Source organism: Eublepharis macularius, chromosome 8 (assembly GCF_028583425.1).
Source record: "Eublepharis macularius isolate TG4126 chromosome 8, MPM_Emac_v1.0, whole genome shotgun sequence".
NCBI classification, from domain to species: domain Eukaryota; kingdom Metazoa; phylum Chordata; class Lepidosauria; order Squamata; family Eublepharidae; genus Eublepharis; species Eublepharis macularius.
The window spans coordinates 65,524,104-65,550,989 of record NC_072797.1 but is presented as its reverse complement, the minus strand read 5'-3'; the positions used below and the strand labels follow the sequence as shown (position 1 = coordinate 65,550,989).

At 39.5% G+C, this 26,886-nt stretch overlaps 1 protein-coding gene across 4 annotated transcripts in view; it reads left to right on the top strand.

Moving 5' to 3' along the window:
- Window positions 1-26,886, top strand: part of FBXL17 (F-box and leucine rich repeat protein 17) — a 351,634-nt gene that overhangs the window by 266,799 nt on the left and 57,949 nt on the right. Inside the window, exon 8 of one of the 4 annotated variants that reach the window (XM_054986931.1) lies at window positions 3,494-3,551. The exons of the other annotated variants lie outside the window; for them this stretch is intronic. Coding sequence (XP_054842906.1) covers window positions 3,494-3,513 — 20 coding nt within the window. The 3' untranslated portion in view covers window positions 3,514-3,551. Of the gene's footprint in view, window positions 1-3,493; window positions 3,552-26,886 lie in introns of those variants that run through there. 4 annotated transcript variants of the gene reach the window in all.

Here is a 26,886-nt window from a genome sequence, read left to right as displayed (position 1 = left end):
GCCAAAATTCTGGGTATTTCAAAAGCTTGCTTGATGTTATGTGATAGTGCATGGATTTTTGGAATTTTTCAGAAGATGCTTGTTTACACAACCTGTTTTGCAAAGCTATTCAGTGGAGAGAAGTGTGATCCACTTTGTGTCCCCATTGCGGAGAAAGGTGGGATATAAATAAATAAAGTAAATAAAGTAAAATCTGGAGAGAAAAAGAACTTAACATGTTTGGCATGGGGTGGAGCGTCTTTGAACCTGCATCTTCTTGCTCAGCATTTCACTGAACCAAGCTCTGGTTAAGTGGAGTGAAGTTTTGTTCAATGAGTACTGGAAGTGTGCTTTCTGCCACAATCTTCCTTCTGTTTCTAGCTTATGCCCATTCTTATCTCTCATCCTCAAGCCCGAACCCTTCTCTAACTGACTTTTCCTCCCCACATCTGTTTCCCCCCAATACTCTCTCCCTAGCCTTCTTTGCAAGTTCTTTCCTTGCCCTCAAAGCTCTTCAGCCTTCCAATCCCTCCCCCAGCCTTCCACCCCACTTGTGCTTGCCTCTTAGATCTGTGTTCACCACTAGGGACTGAGGAGTTCCCACAGACCATCCTGCAATACTTATGAAGTGCTGGGCCAGGGTAGCAGTGAGACAAGGCAAGGAACATGGCAGACAGCTGCTGCTGAGCTATCCAGTGGCACCAAGAGCTCTAGCAACAAGCAAGCTCTCCTCCTTCCGCTGCTCAGCCTGGCATGATTCCCCCCCTGCAAAGCTCAGCAAAAGCAACACACTTCACAGCAGTACTGGAACCTGCTGCAGCTTGAGGGGCTCCAAGGAAGAATACCATAATGCCTTGTGCCAATGGCGATTGTGTCAGCCCAGGCCAACTCTACTTTGCCATCCCAGGCCCTCTTGTAGAAGTGGTGACTCCCTTCCATCTAGGGCTGCCTTGGCATGTGTATTCAGGCAGGAGCAAACAATCGGCCCTAGAGCTGACTGCTGGCCTACCTGCTGCCTATGAGGGGAAGGCAAAGATAGCACAGGCACCTCTGCTTGGCTTGGGGGCTTGGCTGGCTAAGAGATTGAAACCTGTCTCTCATCTCCAGGGAGTTCACCCCTAGAGGTGTTGTGGTGGCTGTTGCAGCCTCTTCTGAGTTCCTACTGCCCAGCAACCACTTTGGTAAGTCCTGGATGTGCCTGGATGAAGTGGGAAAGAAAGCCAGGAAGCTGGACAAGTGTGGAAAAGGTAGCAATATGCCATAGCAGTGTATACCATCAAAAATAGCCCTGCCCATGCTTAAGCTCTAAGAATTGATGAAGGCTTTTCCTTCTTATAAGTATCAGGAATTAATACAAAGTCTTCTCTGATTCAGAGCAAATCTCATGACAGATAATAGGCTAAAGAAGCCAACACAGAGCAGATCATGAGCTTTCTGAATTTGTTCTGATGAGTTATCAGCCTCTGGAACTTGTGCCAACGTGGACTCAGTTTCCATAACTATTGTGTTGATCCCTTTCTAATTAATTAAGTGGTGCACAGCTGTAATGCAGCTACTTTCTGTTACATCAGAAGGAAATTAAGGGATCTAAATTCTTACTTCACTTTTGAAAAGTAAGAATTTAGATCCCTTAATTTCCTTCTGATGTAACAGAAAGTGTATGCACTGGATTAGTTCCAAAGAAGTAGAGTAAATGTTGTTCTAAAAGATACTCCTGAAACTTAATTATTTCAATGCCATGTCAAGCATATAAGTGCTTAAAAGGTAATGAAGTGGATATCTGAATGAGTCATTCCATCAATTTTTATATAGACTGATGGTAAGTAAAATTATGTTTAATGGCCCTTTATTTTTTGCACCAACACTGATGGCAAAATTCCCATTGACGTCAGTTACAGCAGAATTATGTCCTAATTGATGTGCCTTTGGAAGAAATCAACAGTTCTAGATCTTTGGAAAACTAACATTAAGCCAACTATTCAATGGCTAATAAATATATATATTTTCAGAAAATGTCTGAGTGAATGTCCCAAAATATATGGTTCAGTTAGCCTTTTCAGTTAGGAAGTATAATGTACCTTGTATTTTGCATGAGCTCTATGTAAACTCTGTGTGCACCCTAGAACATTCCTCAAGAATCTTTGAAACATGCATGCATTCCATGCCAGATGGTCAGTGTTCTTTAGAAGTCAGTGTGGAAAGTGTTCCATGAAGGTAGAAAGTAAACTGCCTCAAGCACTAAATATGCTGGAGAGGCGATAAATAAGTCAAATAAATAAAATGCTGCATTAGAAGAAATAAGAAAGAAGTAGCTGTGATAGTTAGGGATTGTGTGTCTTGTCGTGACTCAGGCTCTATATTGATGAAATTAGCTGTTTATAGCCTTTGTAACTTCAACCATTCCTGATACAGAGAATCCTTAGATGTTCTGGTGAATGTATTGTTCTAAGAAGGGGAAGCTTTGTTAAAAGTTCTGAAAATGCAATTGTTTGATATTTAAGTTAAATTGCCTTTCACATTTATTCAGACCTGAAATCCATATAAGGCTAGTGAAAATAACTAACAGCTCAACCTTCAGTTAAATTACTTCATCTGACTTCAGTATGTTGTTTTGTATGGTGCATTTAACAATTAGCACTGATTCAGGCTATATATAATAAGCAAGTACAATATAGACAAAATGGAACCCTGATCTAAGGTCGTTGTGTCAAATGCAGCAAAACATTCTGTTTGTGGCAGGTCAAGCTTGGGCACACAATTAGCACTAATTATGGAGAAAAAAATCAAAACGTCAGCTTTACAGAAAGACATTTTTCACTGCAGGATCAAAGACATCTCTCTACAGAATAGCAAAGCCTCTCTTATTTAATTGCACTGAAGTGCTAATTGGATTGTGATGTGCTTTCATGTGTTCCCCCCAATTAGCCAGTCATCCATGACCAAATCCATATAAGAAAAAATTAGGTGTTTTTAAAGCTTTTTGTCTGCTTAGTTTTGATTGGGGCACCTGAGCAAAGGCAGTGATTCCTCCTTTTATGTTAAAATGAGGTCTTAGAGTGCACAGTTGCTTATCTGGAGGAATGAATGAGTATTGGGAAAACATTTCAAGTGTATAGTAAATAAGTTACAAAGTGGTATACTTGATGAGAGTTCAGTGGAAGAAATAGATGCTAGAGCTAACTCTTGGTGTAAAAATATAACCATGAATCTTATAAGGTCAGTAAAATTTCTCTGTTTGAACTAGCAGCATATGATTTAAGCTTTGAGGTACATGGAACTCTTTGGGATGGATATTCGAGGATTTTTTTAAAAATGGTTATTTCTGAGATAAGCTAGCTTGTTTTAATCTTTACCTGCATTTGCACTTGCAAGTAAGTCCTATTGAATTTGGTCAGATTTAGTTCTGAACACAGACAGGATTAGGTTTTTCATATAATTATTTAGGAGAATCTTGCAGTGGCAATTATATATAACTCTTGTGAATTATAACTTTGCCTTGTGTTAAAAATTTCAGATTATGCAGAGACATGCTAACACTAAGAACGTAATGGAAGAGCACCATGAAAAGTCAGTCATTATCTATACCTGTACCTGTAGTTCTAAAAACTCACAAGTACCCACTTGAATGATATCTTGTAAATCAGAGAATAGAAAGAGAAATGTTTAGTGGCGAAGGGTTAGAGGACTTCTCTAGCTAGTAGAAGATCTTGGTGACATTTTGTTGAATATTGTCTTCCTTTTGGACAGCTCCCCTTTTGGCACCTATGTTCTCCGAAGTTAAATAAGTGATGCCATGCTAGTCTGGTATTTTAGTTACTTTTGAATGCTATTATATTTATTAGGAATTATTAAGTGCATACACAATGAAGATAATAGTTTATTGATCCTACACAGTGATTCAGACTATTATGTTACCCTGAATGGGGATCTCTTTGCAAGTTGGGGGGAATTAGTATGTAAGGAAACAATCTAGCAAGAGGGGGTGTTATGAGCCTCGGCCTAGTGGGCCTAGTGGCTCTGGGGAAGCCTGCACTCAAGTTACTGCAAGGCCTACATTTCCCAGGTTCCCTTTGGCCCCTGTGATTGGGTAAGAGGGGATTCTGAGGGGAAAATTGCACCAATAGGAAAGGAGGGAGATGGTTCCTGAGAGAAGAGATAAAAGGCCTCATCACAGGGGGAGGGTGTTCACTTCTAGGGAGCACAGCTGAGGAGAGGCTGCTGCAGACGGAGTGTTCCCTCATCCAGAAGGGATGAGACAGTTGGAAGCCAGTACCCAGAGGACAGTTAAGAGCAGTCTAGTTAGACGCGTTAGGGTGTTTTATTTTTGTTTGTTCACCAACCTTTACTATTTTCTTTAATCTACCAAGTTTAAGAACCGTTATTAATAAACCTTTTAAATAAAGTTCTTTATTATTCTGCCTGGGTCCTCATGCCTCATTTGGTCATGTACTAAATCAAACCTACTGGGAAAGAATCAACGAAAGGTGTTAGTGGGGTGCTCTGGGCCCTTCTTCCGTAAACCTGTACCAGAGTGGTGGTGGCCTACAGACAGCTACCCTCGGCACCAGCAGCTGTGACGGGGTAACGGGGATTGCCATCTGTGTGTACAAGGATCGTTCCCTCCAAGGACTCTCTAATAAACAAGCGGGTATTAAATCAAATAGTTTTTATTAAGAGATATGAGAAAGGGTTTGTTTCCTTTCTGTATCCTCTGCAAAAAGTGAAATCTTCCATTCCCTTTCTCAAACATTTCATTTCTTTGGAAACATATTTTAAAATATGCAAGGAGGGGGCCTCTAAAAATCTAAAACCCATCTCACAAATCTAAATTCTAACAGATTCCCTCTTCCTGCATAGAAAAAAAATCCAAAATTCTTTCTCAAAATTCCACAGTCTGAAATTCCTAATCTAATGAATATTGACTTTTCAAATTTTCAGGGAGGGTTTTGCTTTACTGGAACAATTCAAAATTAGATACTCGACTTTAGCAGCATTAGATTTATATTTAGTTTAAAATGGCTTTTTTGTTGCCTGCCAACTCTACCTTACCAGTGGCTAAGCTGTTGTGACATTGTGAAATGCTCATAAATATTCCAGTGTCCCCGACAAACAATATTAATAAAACCTTCCTTAACACCCATATGCCCACTGCAATTTCAGTGATGTTAATCAGCTGAGGGTGGGGAGAACCATTTTAGTTACAGCTATTAAGACTTAAGAACACCTATAAGCTGATGAATATATTGATGAAAGTCTTCTATGACTTGGACACAGCTATCCATTCCCAGCATAAAACTGGAATAACCATCTAGCATAAAACTGGAATAGCCATTACTGATATTTTAACTAATACAAATAACCATAACTAATATATTTACCTAACACAAAACCAATCTGCATTCAAAAGCTGTGGGAACCATAATAATGTCAACTTTAGTCAACAAAAGAATGAAAGAACACATACAAACGCACAGCCCCACCCACCCCCATGAAAAGAAAGCAGAATGAACTCAAAGCAACACACACGCGCACACACACACAGTTCCCAACCCCCATGAAAAGAAAGCAGAATGAACTCAAAGCAGCACACACATACACAGAAAACCCTGAATGAAATGAAAGCAGAATGAACTCAAAGCACCTTAGCCTCCTCTGGAGAGCCGTCCCCAGCAGCTCTGCTTGCACTGTCTCTCTCTCTCTCACTCTCTCTCTCTCTCTCTCTCTCTCTCTCACGCACACACAGAGGAATGGGAAAAAAGCAGGATGAACTCAAAGCAGCTTACCTTCTTCTACAGAGTGTGTGCCAGGCCCCAGCTCTCCCTTTCTTTCACTCACTCACTCACAGAGGAATGAAAAAAGCAGAATGAACTCAAAGCAGCTAAACTTCCTCTGCAGAGCCCATGCCGGACCCCCCACACACAGAGACACACACAGAGAGAGGAATGGGAAAAAAACAATGAACTCAAAAGCAGCTAAACCTCCTCTGCAGAGCCCATGCCGGGCCCCAGCTCTCTCTCTCTCTCTCACACACACACAGAGGAATGAAAAAAGCAGAATGAACTCAAAGCAGCTAAACCTGCTTTGCAGAGCCTGTGCCAAGCCGCAGCTCTCCCTCCCTCTCACTCACTCACTCACACACTCACAGAGGAATGAAAAAAGCAGAATGAACTCAAAGCAGCTAAACATCCTCTGCAGAGCCTGCAGGGCCGAAAAAGGAAGGAATCACGTGGGTAGATTCTAGAGCTGCCGGAACACTGTTCCAGAACATTCCCCCTCAAAAAAAGCCCTGTATATCTGTTTTGTAACCATTAAGTACATAAGAGCCCTGTGGCACAGAGTGGTAAGCGGCAGTACTGCAGCCCAAGCTCTGCTCGCAACCTGAGTTCAATCCTGGCGGAAGCCAGGTTCAGGTAGCCGGCTCAAGGTTGACTCAGCCTTCCATCCTTCCAAGGTCTGGAAAATGAGTACCCAGTTTCCTGGGGGTAAAGTGTAGATGACTGGGGAAGGCAATGGCAAACCACCCCGTAAAAAGTCTGCCAAGAAAATGTTGTGATGCGACGTTGCCCATGGGTCAGTTATGACTCGGTGCTTGCACCTTTACCTTTTTTTTACCTAAGTACATATTGCTGCTTATTATTAAACGCTCTCATACATGGCATGCCATATAGTTCACTTAATGCTGCTGTGATGTTTATTACACATCTTGTAGCCTTTGCATATTAACTCTGGGTTTTTTTGGCTTAGCTTCCTGTTTTGTGAAGGTGTTTATGCTAGACTAACTAATGGGTTTCACTCAGTGTGTTACTATTCCCTTTACTATTTCCTTTACCAATGATTTAAACATTTGACTTTAAACGATTTTAAAATCAAATGATTTTAACATTTACGTTGATAATCTTAAAACTCTGAACAGTTTAGTGTTCATTATTTTAAGAACTTTGTGTACATTTTAGAAGCAAGGAAAATATTGGGGCGGGGGAGTATTGCAAATTTGAGTTTGAAATCTACCCTGAACCATGAGGAAAGGTGGGGTATAAATGTTTAAATTTTAAAAAACAGGGACGTACAAATTGACTTAATTATATATCTAATTATACTTTTTTATCCCAAGAAGATGAGTATGTTTAAAAAGGGACCTTAAAGGAGTCTTTATAAGTATATTAGTCTCTTGAAGACTAATCCAAAATGTGTGTTTGTTTTTAAATGGCAGTCGAGCTCAGGTCCAGTTTGGATCAAGACTTGCGGAGACAGGTCTGAAACATTTTCCTTTACCCCATTTTCCCAGCCTGAAGTCTAAAGCTATTTGTTCCATTGGTGAAACATTCAGGAAATGATATGAGTCTTTGTATGTTTCCTATTCTTCTTCAGCTCGGGAAAATGGCACTGGAGAAAAGACTTAAAACTCCCCTTTACTCCACACTATGACCCTGATCTAAACCAGTTTCTTGTATGTCTTCAATTTAATAAGAAAGGAGATTACATTCACAGGACTCATGTCTGGTTTGACCCTTAGTGAATTCTCACTAATTTCAGGTTTTTCATTTTTTTAAAAAAAATGCTAGTCCTTGTAATTTATTTAAGAACATGGCAAATAGGCATAGCATAAAGAACACCATATGTGTAATGTATTTTAAGATGTTTTGCAGATTATTCAAACCATTGTAATACAACAGTACAAAGCTACTTTGGCCAGATGTCTTAAGAAATCCATCAAAAAGAGTTCTCTTGTACTTCTTGAAATGAGACTATAGATTGGCTCATCTAGATAGGACAAACCAGACAGAGACAAGATCATGGAAACTGCCTTTTATAAATAGATCCTAATTATTTACGTCAATGAACTAGCAAAACTGATGTTAATAGAAGTGTAATTTGGAATGATGCTCATAGGTAAATTATCTTCATAAAGCCTTTGGCAAAATTCGTTTGGGGGGGTATCAGCACTCTAGGAGGTTGGATTGAAAGCAAGCAGCCATCCTTTGTGCCACTTGTAGTCCTTCTGACTCCAGCCAGTGCTTTGTACTCCTTGCTCCAACTGTAGTCACATGGAAGTAGTGCTGGGCTTTGTTCATTGTAAAGATGTGGCTGGATCATCTCCCTTTGGTGCAAGTAGACCAGACTGTGGATGAAGTGTACATGGGAAGGGCTGCCAGTCATGGAGATCCCAGAGGCAGGGAGAAATTTGTAGGACTCACCAACCAACGATTTAGCAAGGCAGATTGATCTCATTTCTATCTTTAGTGCAATGTGGAGATTCCTCTTAGCCCTTGTGGCTACTAGATAAGAATTTGCCTGAGAGAAGGGAGCCCTTGATTGCCAAACCTGCATCTGCCTTTGAACTGAATTATGAATCTACCCATAAACATTGTTGCTATCAGAGTGCAATCTTGTCCCCCATGTAATTCTATCTATTTAGGATAACTCATTTGTATTTATAGAAATGGATACCATCAATATGGAGATAACACACAGCTCTATATCACACTATCCAAATCACTGTGGAATTTAGTAGAGACCTGCCTGACAGTTGTGGTCAAATGGCTGAAAGCAAACAAATTGAAACTGAACCCAGAAGTGAAACTGGTTGGGAAGCTGGGTTGTACTTTCAGCTTTCAGTGGATTTCATCCGACCCTTGAAGACTCAGTTAAGAGTCTAGAAATTATACAGGATCCAGTGCTACTACTAGAAAAGCAAATTAAGATAGATACAAAAAATGCTTTCTACAAACTCAGCCAAGCCTGGAAGATGACCTGTACCTTAACAAAGCCAATCTGGCCACCTGGATCCATGCCATGGTAATGTCAAGACTTGGCTACTGTAACGCACCTCTAAGTTAGCTCAGAGATTCTAGTTCATGCAGGAAGTTGCAGCTTTGGATGTTAGGAAGAGCTTCGGAGCTAGGAAGAGCATGACTATTTTTCCTATCCTGCAGTCACTCCATTGGCATCAGTAAAGTGATAGGGACTATAGACTTTATTACTATGTACCATCTATTGGTGTAAGTATGATCCTACTGGGTAGTTTCTATGTTGTTTAATATGTCAGGTTTAGAATCATATATGCTCTGTTTCAGCATTTCTTCAGCTCTGTATTGGATTTCAGCTGGTTTTAAATCTTTGCAAATTTGCATTGATATACCCTTTTACATTATTTGTTGAAATGTATTTGAAATTGACTGTAGTGACTCACACTGTGGAATTCACCTTGAATCTCAGTGAGAAAGGCGGACTCTAAATAGCATAAATAAATCTGAGATGAGAGAAATCTGGCCAAAGCCATTAACTGCACACATTGCTAGCTGTCTACTCATATTGTCAGCAGTCAGGATTTTTCTTGTCTCAGATTTGATTTTAAGGCCTTACAAATTGATTGTAGGTTTCCAGTTTTAAGGAGGTCAAACTTAGGTTCTGTAAACATGAAATATTGCAGAGAAGCCATTGTTTTGGCTTTATTATGACTATAAGGGGCAGGGGCTGGTAATGTCACAATACTGGAGAAAAATGAATCTTACTCTCAATTTTTTTCTTTCTCTTACACACACACAAACACACACACACACACACACACACACACAGAGTCAACTACTTGATCTGACATTTTCCCCCTTTCTTACCCTTGCATCTTCCTTTCTTTTACTTTGCCTTTTGCTGTCTCCCTCAACATTGAAATTAAGACTGTCATGTCAAATCTGTGAGGCAGGGATCTTTTTCATGTGAAATTCTACATTATATTAATAACTCACATGTGACTAAATCATGCAGTACATCATGAATGGGAAGACTGCTGACAGATTTCCAGTGTTGCTTTTTCCTGCTGAATAAATCACTCTCCTCAATTTGAGCCAAAGACAGAAGAACCCTAAGATAATTAATTTCAGTTGTTAGTGTTGCTCAAGGAATGACTTTAACTGAACTGACCATGCTATCCTATGATCAAAGATAATTCAAAGTTTTATGGACTTCCCTATTAGACTTTTATGATCTAAACTGACAATAGTTCCTTGAATGCTTATAAAACTCAAAAGCGTCACCTAAAATGCTTTACTATTAGCAGGAGATTATTTCAAATATAGTTTACTTATATAGTTTGCACTTAAAACTATAAAACTATAAAACTTATAGTTTGTGTTGCACTTAAAATCAGTTAAAAACTTTCTTGGATTATATAGAAGTTTTTTAAAAAAAATATCTATAGCACAAAGGATTTGAGATTACTGATATGTTAAAGAGGTAAATCATTAGTTCCCCAGAAAGTTGCTGTTGAGATAGAAATCAAGACATTGCATAACAGTAAGGATTGCAGTGTTCAAAAAAAGATTGTTGAAGGAAACTTAAGGGGTGCTAACTTATCCAGAGCAAAAGCATTTCAGAGCAATTTTCTTTAAGTCTATGAAAGGTTGTATTTGTATTGAAAGACTTAAGCTTTCTCTTCCTTTGTTTTTTATTTCCTTATAAGGAAGGTTGTTTTCCATCACATTTTAGTTAAACATCATTATCATACTGGCTGTAGTATTATCTACTTCCATCAGAAAGTGTGGATTCTCACAGTGCAATCCTAAGCAGAGTTCTAAATCCACTGAAGTTAATAGGCTTAGAAGGGTGGAACTTTGCTTAGGATAACACTATTAGTTGCTAATACCAGCAGTTGTTTGTCTGAATAGTCTTAAGTGTAAACACCCAATTTCACTTCTGTTTATTGAAGACAATGATGCTTTTTTTCTTTATTCTTTGCTTTGGTCATCTAAAGATTATTTCAGTATAATTCATATTGACTGCTGAAATATTTTCTAATATAGCTATACTTAGATGATGTGGACCTTGTAGATGCTTTTTTAAGATAAAATTTTAACAGTTTAAAAGTTTCGATATATTGTTGTTTAAAAGTTTGTTTATAAGTTTGTTTGAAAAATGTTGTTAAAGATTTAAAAGTTTGTTTTGAAAAATACAACAAAAAGAGAAATTAAAAAGAAGCCACAGTTACTCAAACAAGCCAGGATATTAAAACAGCCTATAATAATATTGATTAAACAGTCCTCAGGTCATAAGTAGACTGTGTCTGTATGTGCCATCAAGTTGCAATTGACTTATGATGGCCCCAGCAAGGGCCTTTCAAGGCAAATGAGAAAGTAGTTTGCCATTGCCTTCCTCTGCAGAGTCTTCCCATCCAAATACTGACTCTGCTTAGCTTCCGAGATCTGACAAGATCAGGCTATACTATGCCACCTTCCCCCCCAAGTAGACCATAAAACATATGAAAAAGATTAAAGTCCTTAGTTAAAAACCTGGGTAAAAAGTAATGTGTTTGTGTTGCACCTAAAATATGAAAATGATTTCAAGGTTGTGTAAATCCCTGAAGCTTAAATTTGCTGAACAAAGTCATTCAAAAGGTAAGGTCCAGCTATAATTACAGACTGAATGACAACACTGTCTGTATGAGATGAATTTTTATAAAATCTTATCTTTTTTTCCTACAAGCCAGGACATTTTTCAGAAAGGAGGTGATGCCTATTACAGCGCTGCAATGCTTTGCCAATATAAGAGTCTGCTTTAGATTAATTGTGACCTTACCAATAGGATAGTCTTATTCATCTCTTAAGCAGTCTGTTGTTGCATGGTACAATAGTAGCTCAAATCTGCAGATGCTTCTGATATGTTTTAATAACAACAACAACAACAACAACATTCGATTTATATACCGTCCTTCAGGATGACTTAACACCCACTCAGAGTGGCTTACAAAGTATGTCATTATTATCCCCTCAACAAAACACCCTGTGAGGTGGGTGGGGCTGAGACAGCTAGAATCTGTAACTGACCCAAGGTCACCCAGCTGGCTTCAAGTGGAGGAGTGAGGAATCAAGCCTGGTTCTCCAGATTAGAGTCCCGCGCTCTTAACCACTACACCAAACTGGCTTTTGGAATCTTATCACACAGGGTGACACACTGTGGAACTACCAGGGGACAAAAATCTTTACCATGGTAGATTTGGTTTTGAAAATGCAAATCCTTGTCCTCCAAGAGCCTATAATTGCCCGGGACACCCCAGTTTACATAGCCCTGCCTCAGTATAAGTGTTAGCTTCTAATATCCCTATTTTTGAAGAAGCGGCTAGATTTTGTTTGTTACATGGCACTGCATGCATATATTAAAAATGAGGTCCTATGGCTAGGCATCATATATGTGTTGTGATGTATGTAACCTCACGTTTTGGTGATTACATCATATAACCTCCACCTAAGGCACAAATACTGATTCTGGCAAAATAAATTGCTTTATTTTTCCTCTATCCTTCCCAAGCACTTCAGCATTAAATACAAATAACATCCATTTTCTTTGAGTATTGTCCTCTGTGTTTCACAGCGCTCACTGAGAGAGGGGAAGTCTCAGATGTAGACAAAGAAGACAGTGGGGAGGGCATGATTGGCTGACTTAAAAAAGGAGGGAGAATCCTGTAGTTGTAGAACTTCATCTCACATTTGCATAGGTAGGAGGATTCCTTTGAAATTTAAGGAGAGTTTGACAAAGGCAGTGGACTACTACAATTTTTTAAAAATTCACAATAGAAAGATATTTAATTAGTTTTTCTCTCTTACTCATGTCACTGATTTTGCGTTCAGTAGTAGTTATCAGCAGTAGCTGCAAGTAAATGCTTTGGAGGGGAACATGAAAGTAATTAGATTATTATTCTCTTGAACGAAGAATGGAAAAAATTAAGTTCAATAGACAGGCAGCTAGCTTTCAGCCCAGTTCTAAATATGATTATTCAGAAGCTCCATTATTTTCACGTAGACAATCTTCCTCTAATGAGAATGTTATGTAGCTGTGACTTTAAAAAGAAATCAGTTTTTTAAAAGGAAGATCCCATTCCCCCAATTCTCAACTGCAGAGATTAAGATCACCCTTTATGGTGATCAACAGGAAATGTCTGTATATCCCAAATTCTGGAATTTTCATGGTTTTGTCAAAATTTCAAGTTGGAAATGTTTACAATTAAATGGCTTTTGCAGCAAAGAGACAGCTTCCAGCATCTGTGTACACTAGGCACACAGAGTTTTCCCATGTTCATCTACAGTCTTCAGTGCAGTCCCACATTGGGACAGCACTTGCACAGGCCAGCCACTCGGAATATGATTTTCTTAGCTTTTAGGCTACTGAAGCATGACCCCACCCCCAGGACCACTCCAAAGCAGTTTTTCCCACCAAAACGGTCATTGGAGAGATCAATCCCTTTTTCTATCAGTTGTTTTTTTGCTGCTGTAAAGGACAGAAATTTCTTTCTGCTAGTTGCTCTGTTTTCTACAGTTGTTAGACAGTTAGTTGTTAAGAGTTTAAACAGTAGTTTGTAGTTATAGTTCAGCTTAGTGTTTAAAGTTTGTTCTTTTACTGCGGCCAGTTTGATCTGCTGCAGAGTTGGCAAGTCGCTTCACCTTGTGCAGCTTCGATTGTTCCTCATCGACTTGTCAGCATTATGGCTGACAAGTCGATGTTCAAAAAATATGAGTGCAGGACCAAGATGGCTAAAACCGACAGTCAGTCAGTCAATCAATCAATCAATCAATCAATCAATCAATCAATCAATCAATCAATCAATACTTTATTGCTTCAGCACAGCCATAGCAAATAACAAGGAAAGTACAATATTATTAATACAAATTACTACATCATAAAATTTAAACCGAAATTGACAAAACTCCATCAAGATCTTTAAATCCATAAAATCCATAACAGCATGTAGTATAGTATAATACTACTAAAGGGAACTTATTAATACCTTCAAGTAAATTGCCCGGTCTTTACAACAAAGGCAAGAGGAGATCAAGCTTCACATCTAAAAGCTATGCTGTCTAGTTTGGATGAAGGAATGGATACTGTTAAAAAATAGAAGATTATTGGACCTCGAGGGGCACGATTTAAGATCTGGGTGTCGTGGATACTTATGGTATGATAAAGCTAAGGCAGAGTTTAATAATCATGTAAGGCATGCCATTTTGAGAGTGTGGAATAAATACAAACTTAGATTTTGTTCGAAAATCCCTCTCTGGTTATCATCGCAAGATGCTCATTTTAGAAGGGAAATGGTGAATCCAACTGAATGGTTAACATATCGTGACTTGTTAGAATTCTCCCAAAGCCAAGTTAAAATTAAATCAAGAGAGTAGCAGAAGGGCATGTTTGCCGATGGTTTTCTTATATGCAAATCTCAGAGAGATTTAAACTAGATAAGAGAGAATATGACTTTAAGCAGTCTAAAACTGATTTGGAAATTGACCTTTGTACTAATGATGAACGTGTTATTGTTAAAATGTACAAAGTGTTGTTGATGTTTGAGACAGAAGAAGAACAAGCAAAAGAATGTATGATTAAATGGGCAAAAAATGTGGACATGACACATTAATGGAGCAATGGGAAAATATGTGGACAAGGAGGTTGAAATGTACATTAAGCACTAGCATTAAGGAGAATTTCTAGTTGAAATTTAGCCAGTTGAAAAGAACTTTTGGAACTTTGTTTCAATGCAGTGATATATTTCAATGGCGCTGCTGCAAGTCAACAGGCATTTATGGCTCCCATCATATCCAATGGGCCTTCCAGCCTCTCCCATTGTTTCCAATGGGCATTCTCATCATTCGTTGAAGAATCTCACCCCCCCCCCCCGCTTGCCTCTAAGGAGCTGCTTCTCTGATACTTGGGAGGCTCCAGGAGTGACCCTCGCTGGGTCCTGCTACTTTTTAAGGAGGGGGTGCATGTTTCTCAGAGCAGTGACAAGGGAGGAGTTTGCAAGTGAACGGTGCTTCAGTTGCCAGCCTGGCCCTAGTCAGGAATGGGGATTGGGCAAGCAGGTGGGTGGGTGCCCTATCTGCACCTTCAGTGTAACTCCCCCCGTGAGGCAGGGCTCCTCTCAAGGCAGGTGCCTCTCTCGAATTGCGGCAAGCCCATTCGTGAGGCTTTTTCTGCCCTGTGCAGCTGCTCTCTGCAGGGCAGAGGAGTAGTATTACCAGCTGGCAACAGCAAATGCAGCCCAGGCTATGGACTGGCTACGCCTTTCCCTGCCACTCCTGGCGACTGCTGCTGTCCTGCAGTTGGTGAATTCTGCTGGTATTGCCAGGACAACTAGAAAGCAGTCTCTCCTGGCTGCTTGCGCAGCTCTTCCACCAAAGACCTTAGGGAGCTGACTAGCAGTGCTGCAGTTATACAGGTGCATGGCCACCAGTGGGCCTCAGAATTGCGGTGCCCAAGTAATTTTTCATTGTTTAATTCACTCTGGAAAAGTGTAATTTAAAGTGGGCTTGATTCGATGATGAAATATCCTGTATTTGTTCAAGCCTGGAAAACTTGATTTGTCATTATTTGATACAATGAAATAGAAATGTTGAGAGCTAAGAGCTTCGCTCATTTGCATTAGCTAGTGTAGATTCGCATTTTGTACAACAGCTAGCTTGCATTCAGATGCAACTTCTATATTTTTTTAATTCTTTTATCATACATTTCTAAAGGGAAATTATTACAGATAGTAGCAGGATAACCCACCAGGTAAATTCAGTAGCAGCAGTGTAAACGTTCCAGTGACCTGGAGGGAGGGGGAATGGTTAATCCACAGCTTGCTACTGTATATAATTTTCTTGCAAAACTGGTCAAAGGATTTGGTTTCATTTCTCTTTTAGCCTTTGTAAAAGGAGGCTCCATAGAGCTGAATATGCTCTACAGGTGTTCTATTTTTCCATTATTTACCTCTCCATGCATCTCTTCTTCACAAGACTTGCTATACTACCATTTACTATATCAGTAGACAAAGAAACATATTTTCTCACACTTCTTCTTATTTAGAATTTCTTTTGTTATGACAGACAGATATCCCCAAGAGCTGCTTTTCCAGGTCAACACTGAAATTTCCTTCAGTGACCTCTATAAGCACTTGGAATTTAAGATGTAGCTGTGTATTTAATATTTATACCTGTGTGTCCAGTATGATTAGGGAAATTTATAATTCAAATTCTTAAAGTATAATAAAACTTCCAGAACTGCAATGACTAACTTTAAAAAGAGAGGAAGTTGTTATGGTTTTAAATATATTATTTCAGCCTTCCGCAACAGCTTATAAAGCAGCAGCATATTGAAGAAAAGGCAGCAAAAATGATAGGATACTAAATCATGAACCATTTCAAGCTGTGCAACACATGTCACAATATGAGCAGAATTTGTGGAAACTAAATATATTATATGTGTATCACATTTAAGCAAGATAACATTTTTAGAGCCAACATAAAGCTATGAATGGGAATAGCTATGCTTTGTCTGTAATTCTTTCAAGGTTTTGCTGTTTGACTTTGCTTTCTATGACTTTGACTTTGAACAGTTAATTTAGTCTCTGTTTTCAGGAATATGCTCCTAAATGTACAAATGTTAAGACCAAATGAATTGAAATTTTGTAAAAGTAGTCACTTTGATGTCTCAAAAAAAGGGCTATTTGAGTAGTAGTGCAGGATGTATATTTTGCAGAATCACCGTTGTAAGTTATAGAAGTTACATAACGGCTAGAACTAGATGCAGGAAATATGGAGAGGTGTCTAGCTGTTGTATCTTCAGCTTTTGGCCTTGCTGACAGTATGAGTTGTACTGTACAGAGATTACAGCCAAAGCAAGCCTTGGAAATTAAAAAAAATGTTTGCTAAGATCTTTAGGGGATTCACTCTATTTATGTTACTGGGGCAAGGGAGTTTGGGGGAAGGAAGGGAAAACGAACCAGCTAAAGCAGCATGCTTGAGCCCCTGATGACTAATTCCAGGGTGGTTCCTTTTCTTTTTTCATCCCAAACTCTCTGGCCACCCTAGTAAATACAATGGCCTGATTTGGGGCTTAGGGGTGGAGTTGTGACTCAGTGCATCTGCTTGCCATGAAGAAGGTCCCAGGTTCAAGCCCCAGCACCTCCAGTTAAAACCATCAGGTAGTAGGTAAAAAAAACTACCTGGGACCCTGAAGAGCTGTCAGAGTAGACAATACCAACATTAATAAACCAAAGGTATGATTCAGTATAAAGCAGCTTAATGTATTCAGTGTTTGTCAAACACCATAAAACAATCAATGACCAATGCAGTAGAACTAGGGTTACAAAATCAGAAAAATAATCATTGCAGTAGACTACAACCTATCAAGATATCTAATTTTCAACAGGACCAAATCTGTGAGTACTTAAATGCAGAGACTGGAGCCATGAACAGATAAGACAAATCTTTCTACCAACCTGAAAAATGCCCCAGGTTTGCTGAAAAATCTGAAACATATGTACATACATACATATGCAGAGAGAGAGATGGAGTCCTCCAAAATAATAGAGGCAGCACATGTAGCTTTAAGAAATGAATGCCCTCAGTGGCTGCTGCTAGGCAACCACAACAGTATCGTTAGCCTTCATGTCTTGGTTACTGTCAGTAAATGGAAACAGTGGGGAGAAGAGTCCTTCCTAGGACTGTTTTGGCCTTTGGCTCATCATGTCCAGGCCTGGCAGCAACCACTGGGTGACTGGCTACTATGCAACTTGCATGACTAACCCAGGCCCAGCTGCTTGGCTCTGTTCAACAACAGCCATCACAGTGTAGTGTAGTAGTTAAGAGTGCAATAGAGTGACATACTAGGATCTGGAACAGTCAGGTTCAAATCACTGCTCTGTCTTGGCAGTTCACTGAGTGACCTTGGGCCAGTTACATATTCTCAGCCTTACTTAACTCACAGGGTTGTTGAGAGGATAAAATAGAGGCAATAATGATGTAAGCTGCTTTGGATCCCCATCAGAAAGAAAAGTGGAGTATAAATGAAGTAAATACATGTAGCTGAAGATGTGCAGCAGATAAAAGGTAGGAGAGAAGGAAGCAGAGAAATATGAGATTATGGGGGTTGCCAGGGAGAGGAAAAGAGGAAATAGTGTAGAGAAAGGACAGTGAGATTCTTTTTGCATTAAGATGCTTGTTCCATTAAAATGATCTGCTGTGATATGAGAACTGACAGGAGGGAGGCACTTGTACTACCAAATATCCACATATGAGAGCTGGATTCTTGTTTATTATTTTTAAGAGGGTCACAATATCTACCAGCAAACAAAGAGCTAAATAGAGGTGTGTGCAAACAAAGAATTTGGTAAATCTAAACTGGGAATACCAAATCAGAGGAAAAAATTGGTATTCCCAGAATATCAAATTGATTGTCATGGACCAGCCAAGCAAAGCAAAGCAGAGAGATGCAGAGAACACCTCTGAGTAAGAGAGAGTCAGCATACCTGACCCAAGCCCACAGCCAGTGTCAGACGGACTGCAGGAGAAGGCTGTCGCTGAGGGGTCAGATACAGAGTCTCAGCCAGGAACCAGGACACTGGCTTCTCAACTTCTTAGCCCTGGGCTAGCAACAGAGAGCCAGCTGCCAGTCAATTCACACTGCCCTCATCACCAGAGACTCAGGAATGCTGTCGGAAGAAGATCAGAAGAGACCTTCAAGCCAGAAGTAACAGTGGCTGTCTAGTAGTGCAGCATCGGCCCAGCTTCAGTAACGATGAAAAGTATTTGCAGGAGCAGGACTGAGGCAGCCGGCAGGTACTTGATGCAATACAGGTTAGCAGCATGGGGCTTAAAAGCAACAGAGAAGGGAGTAACTGTGAGAGCAACACGTCCGTTAGTTACTGATCTTGCTGCCCATATTCTGGATATATTTCGCCATCTCTGACCTAGACCTGTATCATAGAAACCTTGCTCCTGGAATTCCCTTCTGACTTGAAGATGTGAGTGTTGACTGATTTAAGGTAGAACCTTGAAACTGTATTTTGACCAACTCTGATGTCTAGCGATATATTGTCGAAGCCTTTCATGGCTGGAGAACGATGGCTGTTGTGGATTTTCTGGGCTGTATAGCCATGGTCTTGGCATTGTAGTTCCTGACGTTTTGCCAGCAGCTGTGACTGGCATCAGTGACTCAGATCTCTCAGTAACACTGAGAGATCTCTGTCTTTTGGGGTGACACTGAGAGATCTCTGTCTTTTGGTACTGCACCTCTGAAGATGCCAGTCACAGCTGCTGGCAAAACGTCAGGAACTACAAGGCCAAGACCACGGCTATACAGCCCGGAAAATCCACAACAACCATCTGATGTCTAGCAATTATCTCTGTGTGCCTGCTGGGTGCCAGCAGTTAAGACATTGATTCTGTAGTTCAGTTATATAAGAGAAATTTGGTAAAATGTGGCCATTTTTCCTATGGAAAACTTGATCTGGGGGCTATCCAGTTTTTCCACCAATCTTCACCAGATTTTCAGAGAATCTACTCCTGGCTTTTCTATGAAGACCCCCCCCCAATTTTGGGAAGATTGGACCCCGGGGGCCTATTCCGAGGGTCCCCAAAGAAGGTGCCCCCAGCCATTTCATTGTTTCCTATGGGGGGGAAGTCAAAACTGACTCCCACTGCAGAAACACTCTGGAGTAAGGCTGCCGTGACCATGCACACTCCCAAATGCAAGCTGAGTTCATTCCAGAGAAAGCCCAACAGAACCAAACTGAAGCAAGGGAATTGAATCTCCCCTGCCCACACCAAAGTGAAACAAGGGAACCAACTTCACACCAGAGAATCACACCCATTCCACCCAAACCAAACTGAAGGGACACTGCTCCAGCTTAGTCCAACTGAACCAGTGTCATTCACAGCAGTTAGGCACTGGGTTCAGCCAGTGGAGGAACACCACAGAACAGAACCAAGCAGTACCTAGCCACAAGCACAAGGCATTCCTTGATTCAAGCCTTCTGTCAGGCATGGAAGTAGAATTATTGGGCCTCATGCTGAGGAGAGCAAGAATGCAGAGTGGGAAGCCCTTCCACTCACTACAGATACACAAGAGCTGGCTAAGGTTCAAATCGTGGTGGGGAGAGAGAACTCTATGGGCTCAGTAACCTGGTAAGTTAAAAGATTATTCAACATCAATCTATCTAATTCTCAACATGGCTCCTTCTGTAAATACTTCAATCTGGGACCATGAACAGAACGACAAATCTTTCTACAAACCTGAGAAAAGCCCCAGGGTTGCAGAAAAATCTGAAATCTTTAATTTAAAAAAAATACGTAGTGAATGTTAAAACTTTCTAAAATTATAGGAGCAGGACTTGTAGCTTTAAGAAAATAATTCCAATAATTCCACTGGTCCTGTGGTGGCACTTGCTAGGCAACCACAACAGTATTGCCAGCCATCAAGTCTTGATAGTAACTGCAGCTTGTCAAGAGCTTTATTAGCTAAGCAAGTACTACTGCTCTTAGCCATGAAGGTCACTGTGTGAATTGTCGGTAACTCTTTGTCAGTAATCTACAAGTTGTGGTAATATAGAAATGGGGGAAAGAAACCATTCATGCTTCCTGAGCTCCTTGAAGGAAGATGTGATTTTTAAAATTATTAAATAATAACTAAGGTACCATCTCTGATTGCCCTGTACAGCAGCATGTACTTATTACTGAAAAAACACAAAGGCTAAACTGCAGTGAACAAGCCATTTGAGTCACCTTTGAAAAAGTGTATGGCACACAATTCCATTTTCACACCATTTTATCACCAGTGGTAATTATGCCAAGCAGAATATTGAATTACAGATTCTTGCCATTCTTTTAAGTAAAATTGGGTTGTGATTTTAGCCATTAAAGTGTTCTTAACTGTTACTTGTTGCTGTTAATTTCACATAATCAAGCACTACTTCTCTTGTTTTTACAAAGCCAGCGCAGTTTTGAAGTGTTTTCTTTGCTTCAGCCAGTTTCAAATGGCATTGACATAATTTTAATCTAAGAAAGGTTCTTTATAGTCTTTTCAGAACATTTCCATTAACTTTTAATTAGTGAAACTTTTCTTTTATTACAGGAGAAAGCATTTTCATTGTAATAGTATCAAATATTTTTGTTACAACTACTGACCATTGACATAAATCCAAAGTACTGTCAGTTTAATCTTATTGAGATAAAGTACAGGCCCAACTACTTTACATGATACACAGCCAGTTGGTATATTTCATTTTATCTCAGATATCCCACACAGTTGTGAGGATGTCTGTTGAAGTCTCAAACTTTGTTCATCCTGATGGCCGTTTTAGCCATTATGTAGGACTGAAGGGATTGTCTTTTTTGAAACCATTTCAGCTCTTTAATAACGACAAAAATATTCACCTTTTTGTCTGTGAAGTTGTTTGAAGTGAGCAGTACTAGAAGAGACCTGCCTTAATGGAATGGGTTTCTTATTATGCTTGCTGAGTTCCCAAGGACATGGCTTTCTTGAAGATGTATTATATAGAGGATTGTTGAATGAACAGTAGCTGGAAGTGGGTCCTGTGGGAGCTTGGTACGTAGCACTACTGCCTCCATAATCCATGTGTCTCTTCTGCAGCTTATCTGCAGTGTAAATGTCCAGAGAGACCAACGATTCTGTTATTTTTGAGCAACAGTATCTTTCCTGTATCAAAGAAGCAAAGTAGCTCTTCTTTTTTCAGCACTGCAGTTTTTTGTCTTTATTGCTGTCCCTTGTTGCTGAAAGAACATTTCATGGTTTCATCATGCTGTACATACTGCCCGCTGCTAATTTTTCTCTGGGCTAATTCAAGAAAAACCTGGTCAGATGCACCATGCATATATGCTGTTTTTAATTCACTTTTGTTGTTGTTTGTTTTTAACAGCTTGTGTAATAAACTATTTATTTATTTATATTATTGAGAATATTTCTATGTTACCGCTTCAGAGTCCTGCTTGAGGTGGCTTATAATTTAAAACCACAGTATAAAACACAAGCTGTATAAATATAGGATTCCTAATTACACAATGAAAATGTTGATACAAGTATTGTCTCAATATTTAAGAGACTTCCATAGTTATCAAATTTCAAATATATTTAATAGGTTTTGTTAGTTGCGTTCATAATCCCTGGAGAAATATTTTGCAAACTGCTGGATATATAATGCTGGTGATTCATCTGAGCTTTCTATCTAAATTTATAGTCAGTATAAATGGTACTTTTGAGGGGAGAAAACAGCCAAGGCATGTGAAACCTATGCTGGAATCCTCTGAAAACAAGAAGGCTTTCTTGAAGTAATTCCAATATGAAGAATTTACCAAGTTTCTAGTGGAGCTATGGAGAAATTTCCATAATTTGAAAGTTACAATTCCAGCATTGACTAACTTTGCTGTGGAGACCTTTTATTCTCATTCTTGGTGGATATTAAATTTATCTTTTCAACAGTATAGCAGCATTAGGTACTTGTTTCAAAGGATTTAACATTATATTCGCTTTTTTAAAGACATGTTTTCAAGACTTCTGCATATGGAATATTTACAGATCTATAAGTCTTATTTTTTATCAAGTTATTTATTACTATTACTTTGTTTCAGTTTGTTCCTTAGTGCTAGCATTTTTAGGATATGCTAATAATAACGTATTTTGTCTAGTAATTTCCTCAAGAAGAGTTTAAACATTCGGAAAGTTTCATTATATTCTGCACTTTGATAACTCTTGTTTTTTTACAAAGTTGTGGTCTGTCATTTTGAAAGGAGAATAGAAGCTTGACAAGACACAACAGGAAGCTGCTGACAAGTGAATTCATTGACAAAAGGTGGCATGACTTAGTGACGTACCTTTGATAACACTCTGATAACACTCTCAGCATATTGCTGGAAAAAGTAGCTATTCTACAGAAATGAGTAACTTCTGTAAAAACCTTTGAGAGTGGTTTTCTGAGAAACAGTCATTGTAAACAGCAGTACATGTACTCATATCACAGAGAAAAATCTGAATGTAGTAGGTTTGTATGGTTGAGGGGATGCCAGGGAAGGTGGGTGAAGAATAGGCTGCACGGTCTTTTCAGTCTAGCAGTAGTTTCTGCAGAAAGGCATGAGTGTTGTTGACAAGTAACATCTATGAGCAGGGATTGTTCCAAAGTCAGGGCATGCTAATGGCTAATTGTCTTGTTTCCAAAGGCAGGGGCACATAGAACAGGACCCTTATGGACAATTGGGCAGACTTGTCCTGAAGCAAGCACTCCTTCAGGAACTCTTGTCCCAGACCATGTAGGGCACTTGCACTTTGAATTTTGCCCAAAAATGAATTGACAGCCAGTGAAGTTCATTCAGAAATGTGCTCTTGATAATCTTTACCATCAGCTGTCTTACAGCTAACGTAATTGCTGTGTCTCTAGACAGTCCTCTCGGGCAGCTCTGTGTGGTTTTTGTTGCAGTAATCTAATCTGGATGTGATAAGAGCGTGGTAACTATGGCAAGAATTTGCTTTTACACCAGTCATATTTTATTAAAGGTATGTGGCTCATCACAGGGTTGCTAGGGCTGTAGAAAAAGATATAATATTTTTTCAAGTTCTGAATTTGCTCTGTTAACATTGGTGCAGTTTGGTAATTGGGCTTAGTGGACTTATACCACACTGTTTCATCACAAGGCTCCTAAGTAAGCTCAGTAGCTATGGGATAAAGGGCCAAGTCCTCTTGTGGATCGAAAACTGGCTAATTAATAGGAAACAGAGAGTGAGTATAAACGGGCACTTCTCACAGTGGAGGGTGGTGAGCAGTGGGGTGCCACAGGGGTCGGTATTGGGTCCAATGCTTTTTAACTTGTTTATTAATGATTTGGAATTGGGATTAAGCAGTGAAGTGGCTAAATTTGCAGATGACACGAAATTGTTCAGGGTGGTGAAAGCCAGAGAGGATTGTGAGGCACTCCAAAGGGATCTGTCGAGGCTAGAAGAGTGGGCATCCATGTGGCAAATGAGGTTCAATGTAGCCAAGTGCAAAGTAATGCACATTGGAACCAAAAATCCAAAATATAAATACAAGTTGATGGGGTCTGAACTGGCGGAGACTGACCAAGAGAGAGATCTTGGAGTCATGATAGATAACTCACTAAAAACGTCAGCACAGTGTGCGACTGCCATAAAAAAAGCTAATGCTATGCTAGGGGTTATTACGAAAGGGATTGAAAACAAATCAGCCGGTATCATAATGCCTCTGTATAAATCGATGGTGAGGCCTCATTTGGAGTACTGTGTACAGTTCTGGTCGCCACACCTTAAAAAAGATATCATAGCACTGGAAAAAGTACAGAGAAGGGCAACTAAAATGATTAAAGGGTTGGAACACTTTCCCTATGAGGAAAGATTGAGGCGCTTGGGGCTCTTTAGCCTGGAGAAAAGACGACTGAGGGGAGACATGATAGAGGTTTACAAGATAATGCACGGGTTAGAGAAGGTAGAGAAAGATGTGTTTTTCTCCCTTTCTCACAATACAAGAACTCGTGGGCACTCTATGAAATTATTGAGCAGTCGGGTTAGAACAGATAGAAGAAAATACTACTTTACACAAAGGGTGATAAACACATGGAATTCGTTGCCACAGGAGGTGGTGGCAGCTACAAGCATTGCCAGCTTCAAGAGGGGACTGGACAAATATATGGAGCAGAGGTCCATCAGTGGCTATTAGCCACAGGAGATAGATGGTATTCTCTTTGTGGGGAGGTGGTGCTCTGTTGTCTTGGTGCTGGAAGGAAGGCAGTGGGAGGGCTTCTGGTGTCCTGGCCTCACTGACAGTCCTTTAGATGGCACTGGATTTCTAGCCACTGTGTGTGACAGAATGTTGGACTGGATGGGCCACTGGCCTGATCCAACATGGCTTTGCTTATGTTCTTATGTTCTTAAGATTTGACTAAGTTTAGAGATATTGAAGAGGTTCATATTTCTTTGGTTTAAAGTCAGATTTGAGCTTCCCATTGATTTGCCAGGTTTCCAGTACCCAAATCCTAAGACACACTGATGATGTCACAGTGTTGCCAATGCTTGCAAGAAAAATAAATCTGGAAGCTGGGCAGTAAAGGGCATATCCTGAAACCAATGTTTTGTTCATCCAGTGTACAGTTTAAAATTCCTCTGCCACCTAGCTACACAAGTATACATGCAAAATATCAGGACAAAACATAAGAGCACTGCTGGATCAGACCAAAATTCCATCTAGGCCAGCATTTTCTTTCCCATATTGCCCAGCCAGATGCTTCTAGAAATTCCAGTCTGGCATCAGTGTGATAATCAACTCATACGTTAAGCAGCAGAAACGACAAAATAGAATCCGGCAGATCCACATGGAAAAAATGCCAAGGAGATACTTAGATGTCTCCCAATATTTACAAGTGTTTCTACAGGACAGGAATGGAAAATCAGGGAGCAGTAACTTTGATACCCATCATAGATGGCTATTCCAAAAGAATACCATGGTCGATGGAGGGATGGAAGGACGGATGGATGGATAGATGGTACTGAAAACTGCTGAGAAATTTAGAAGACCTCTTCATTTTTTTTCTGAAGGTTTCCATCACAGCAGCCAAGGTATTTTTGGTTTTAAAATCAGTTTGAAATTGGCGTGAAATGGGTTTGGAGTTACACAGTCATCAGATAATCAAACATCTGGCCCCAATAGGGAATATTTATGATCATTTTCCATTTATTACATGACTACATCTTTGACACTTGCAAGTAGCCCATGTCACAAACAAAAAAATAACAGTCTGTTGATCTGCATCATCCAAAATTGTTCTCAGTCTCTGTGATATTTTGTTTAATTTTATGCTGCGTAATATTGGGGAAATTTGGTAACTTAGGTTTCCATGTTTTGGCTAATTGGAATTAAGTGATAGGTTTACACACTTAAACCTATCACTTAACATTTAAAAGATTTGTTCCTAGCCTTTTCCCTCTTCTCCTTAATTATTTTTTGAATGGAAATTCAGATAGAATGGAATCTTATTTCAAGCTCTCCTAATGCTTTCCTTATGAATCTTAAACCAGTTCTTATTTCTACTGCATGTTGGTTCCTTTCATAGGGATAAAACACTCTATACATGATTACTGATTATGTCCAAAGAGCAAGATTGGAAAGGGGGCAGATTACTAGGATCCAGGTTTTTTTCTGTAGATGAAATCTGAAAGCTGGTTGGCATGGAAAGTGTACTTTGACTATCTAATACCAGAAATAACAGAATTATAATTTAGTTCTCAAACAAGACATACTTATCATCTTTCATGGCTGTGTTCTTAAATTTAAAAATTTCTTATATTCTTCATTAATCCATTTGGCAGTTTTTAATGCATTGGAACTGCAAATATCATTTTATCTACTTTAGCATGGATTCCAGGGTCTGGAAACAAATAAAAAGACTTTTGGGAAAAGAGATTTGGGAAGTGGGAGCAGGATTTTTTTTTAAATGCAAGTTTGTATACTAGTCTTACATCCACTGCTGTCTTTTATGAAAGATAGTGTGTTGAGCTAAGTGGACAATTGGTATGATCGAGTAAGATTGTTCTGTGTTCTTATCTGAAATTGTTTGCTTTGTAGAGCAAGAAGAAAGACCTGGCATTCAGAGTTAGCTAACAACAATTCCATCTGATTATTAGTTAATGGGTTTTCCAAAGTAAAAAGGATTTAAGTGGCCGAAATGTAAGGGCAAAGGAAAAAATAAAATAACGGCAGGATAGTATAGAGCCAGTACAGACAGATGTAGCACAAATACTTTTTGGGATTAAAAGATGTTTGAACTTTTTGGAAACTATTATTGTCAATATGATTGAGGGCTAAGGAAAAGATAAACTAAGGCAAACAGCAATAACAGTAAAACATAGTGCAAGCCCATTTCAGTTTGGAAGGATGTAATTCCTACCATATAATACTAAAGGAGAAATGTCCAGAATAAAGGCTGTGTTCACAGCTGAGGGAAAACAGAGAAGTATTGATCCATCACAAGATTCAGAATTATTTTTTACACTACATGCACAAAGGTGCCTTTAGTATTGAAAATTATCAGGTCCAGGATACTTGCTATTGGTGAGCGATGTTCACTGAAACCTAAGACTAGCAGACACAGA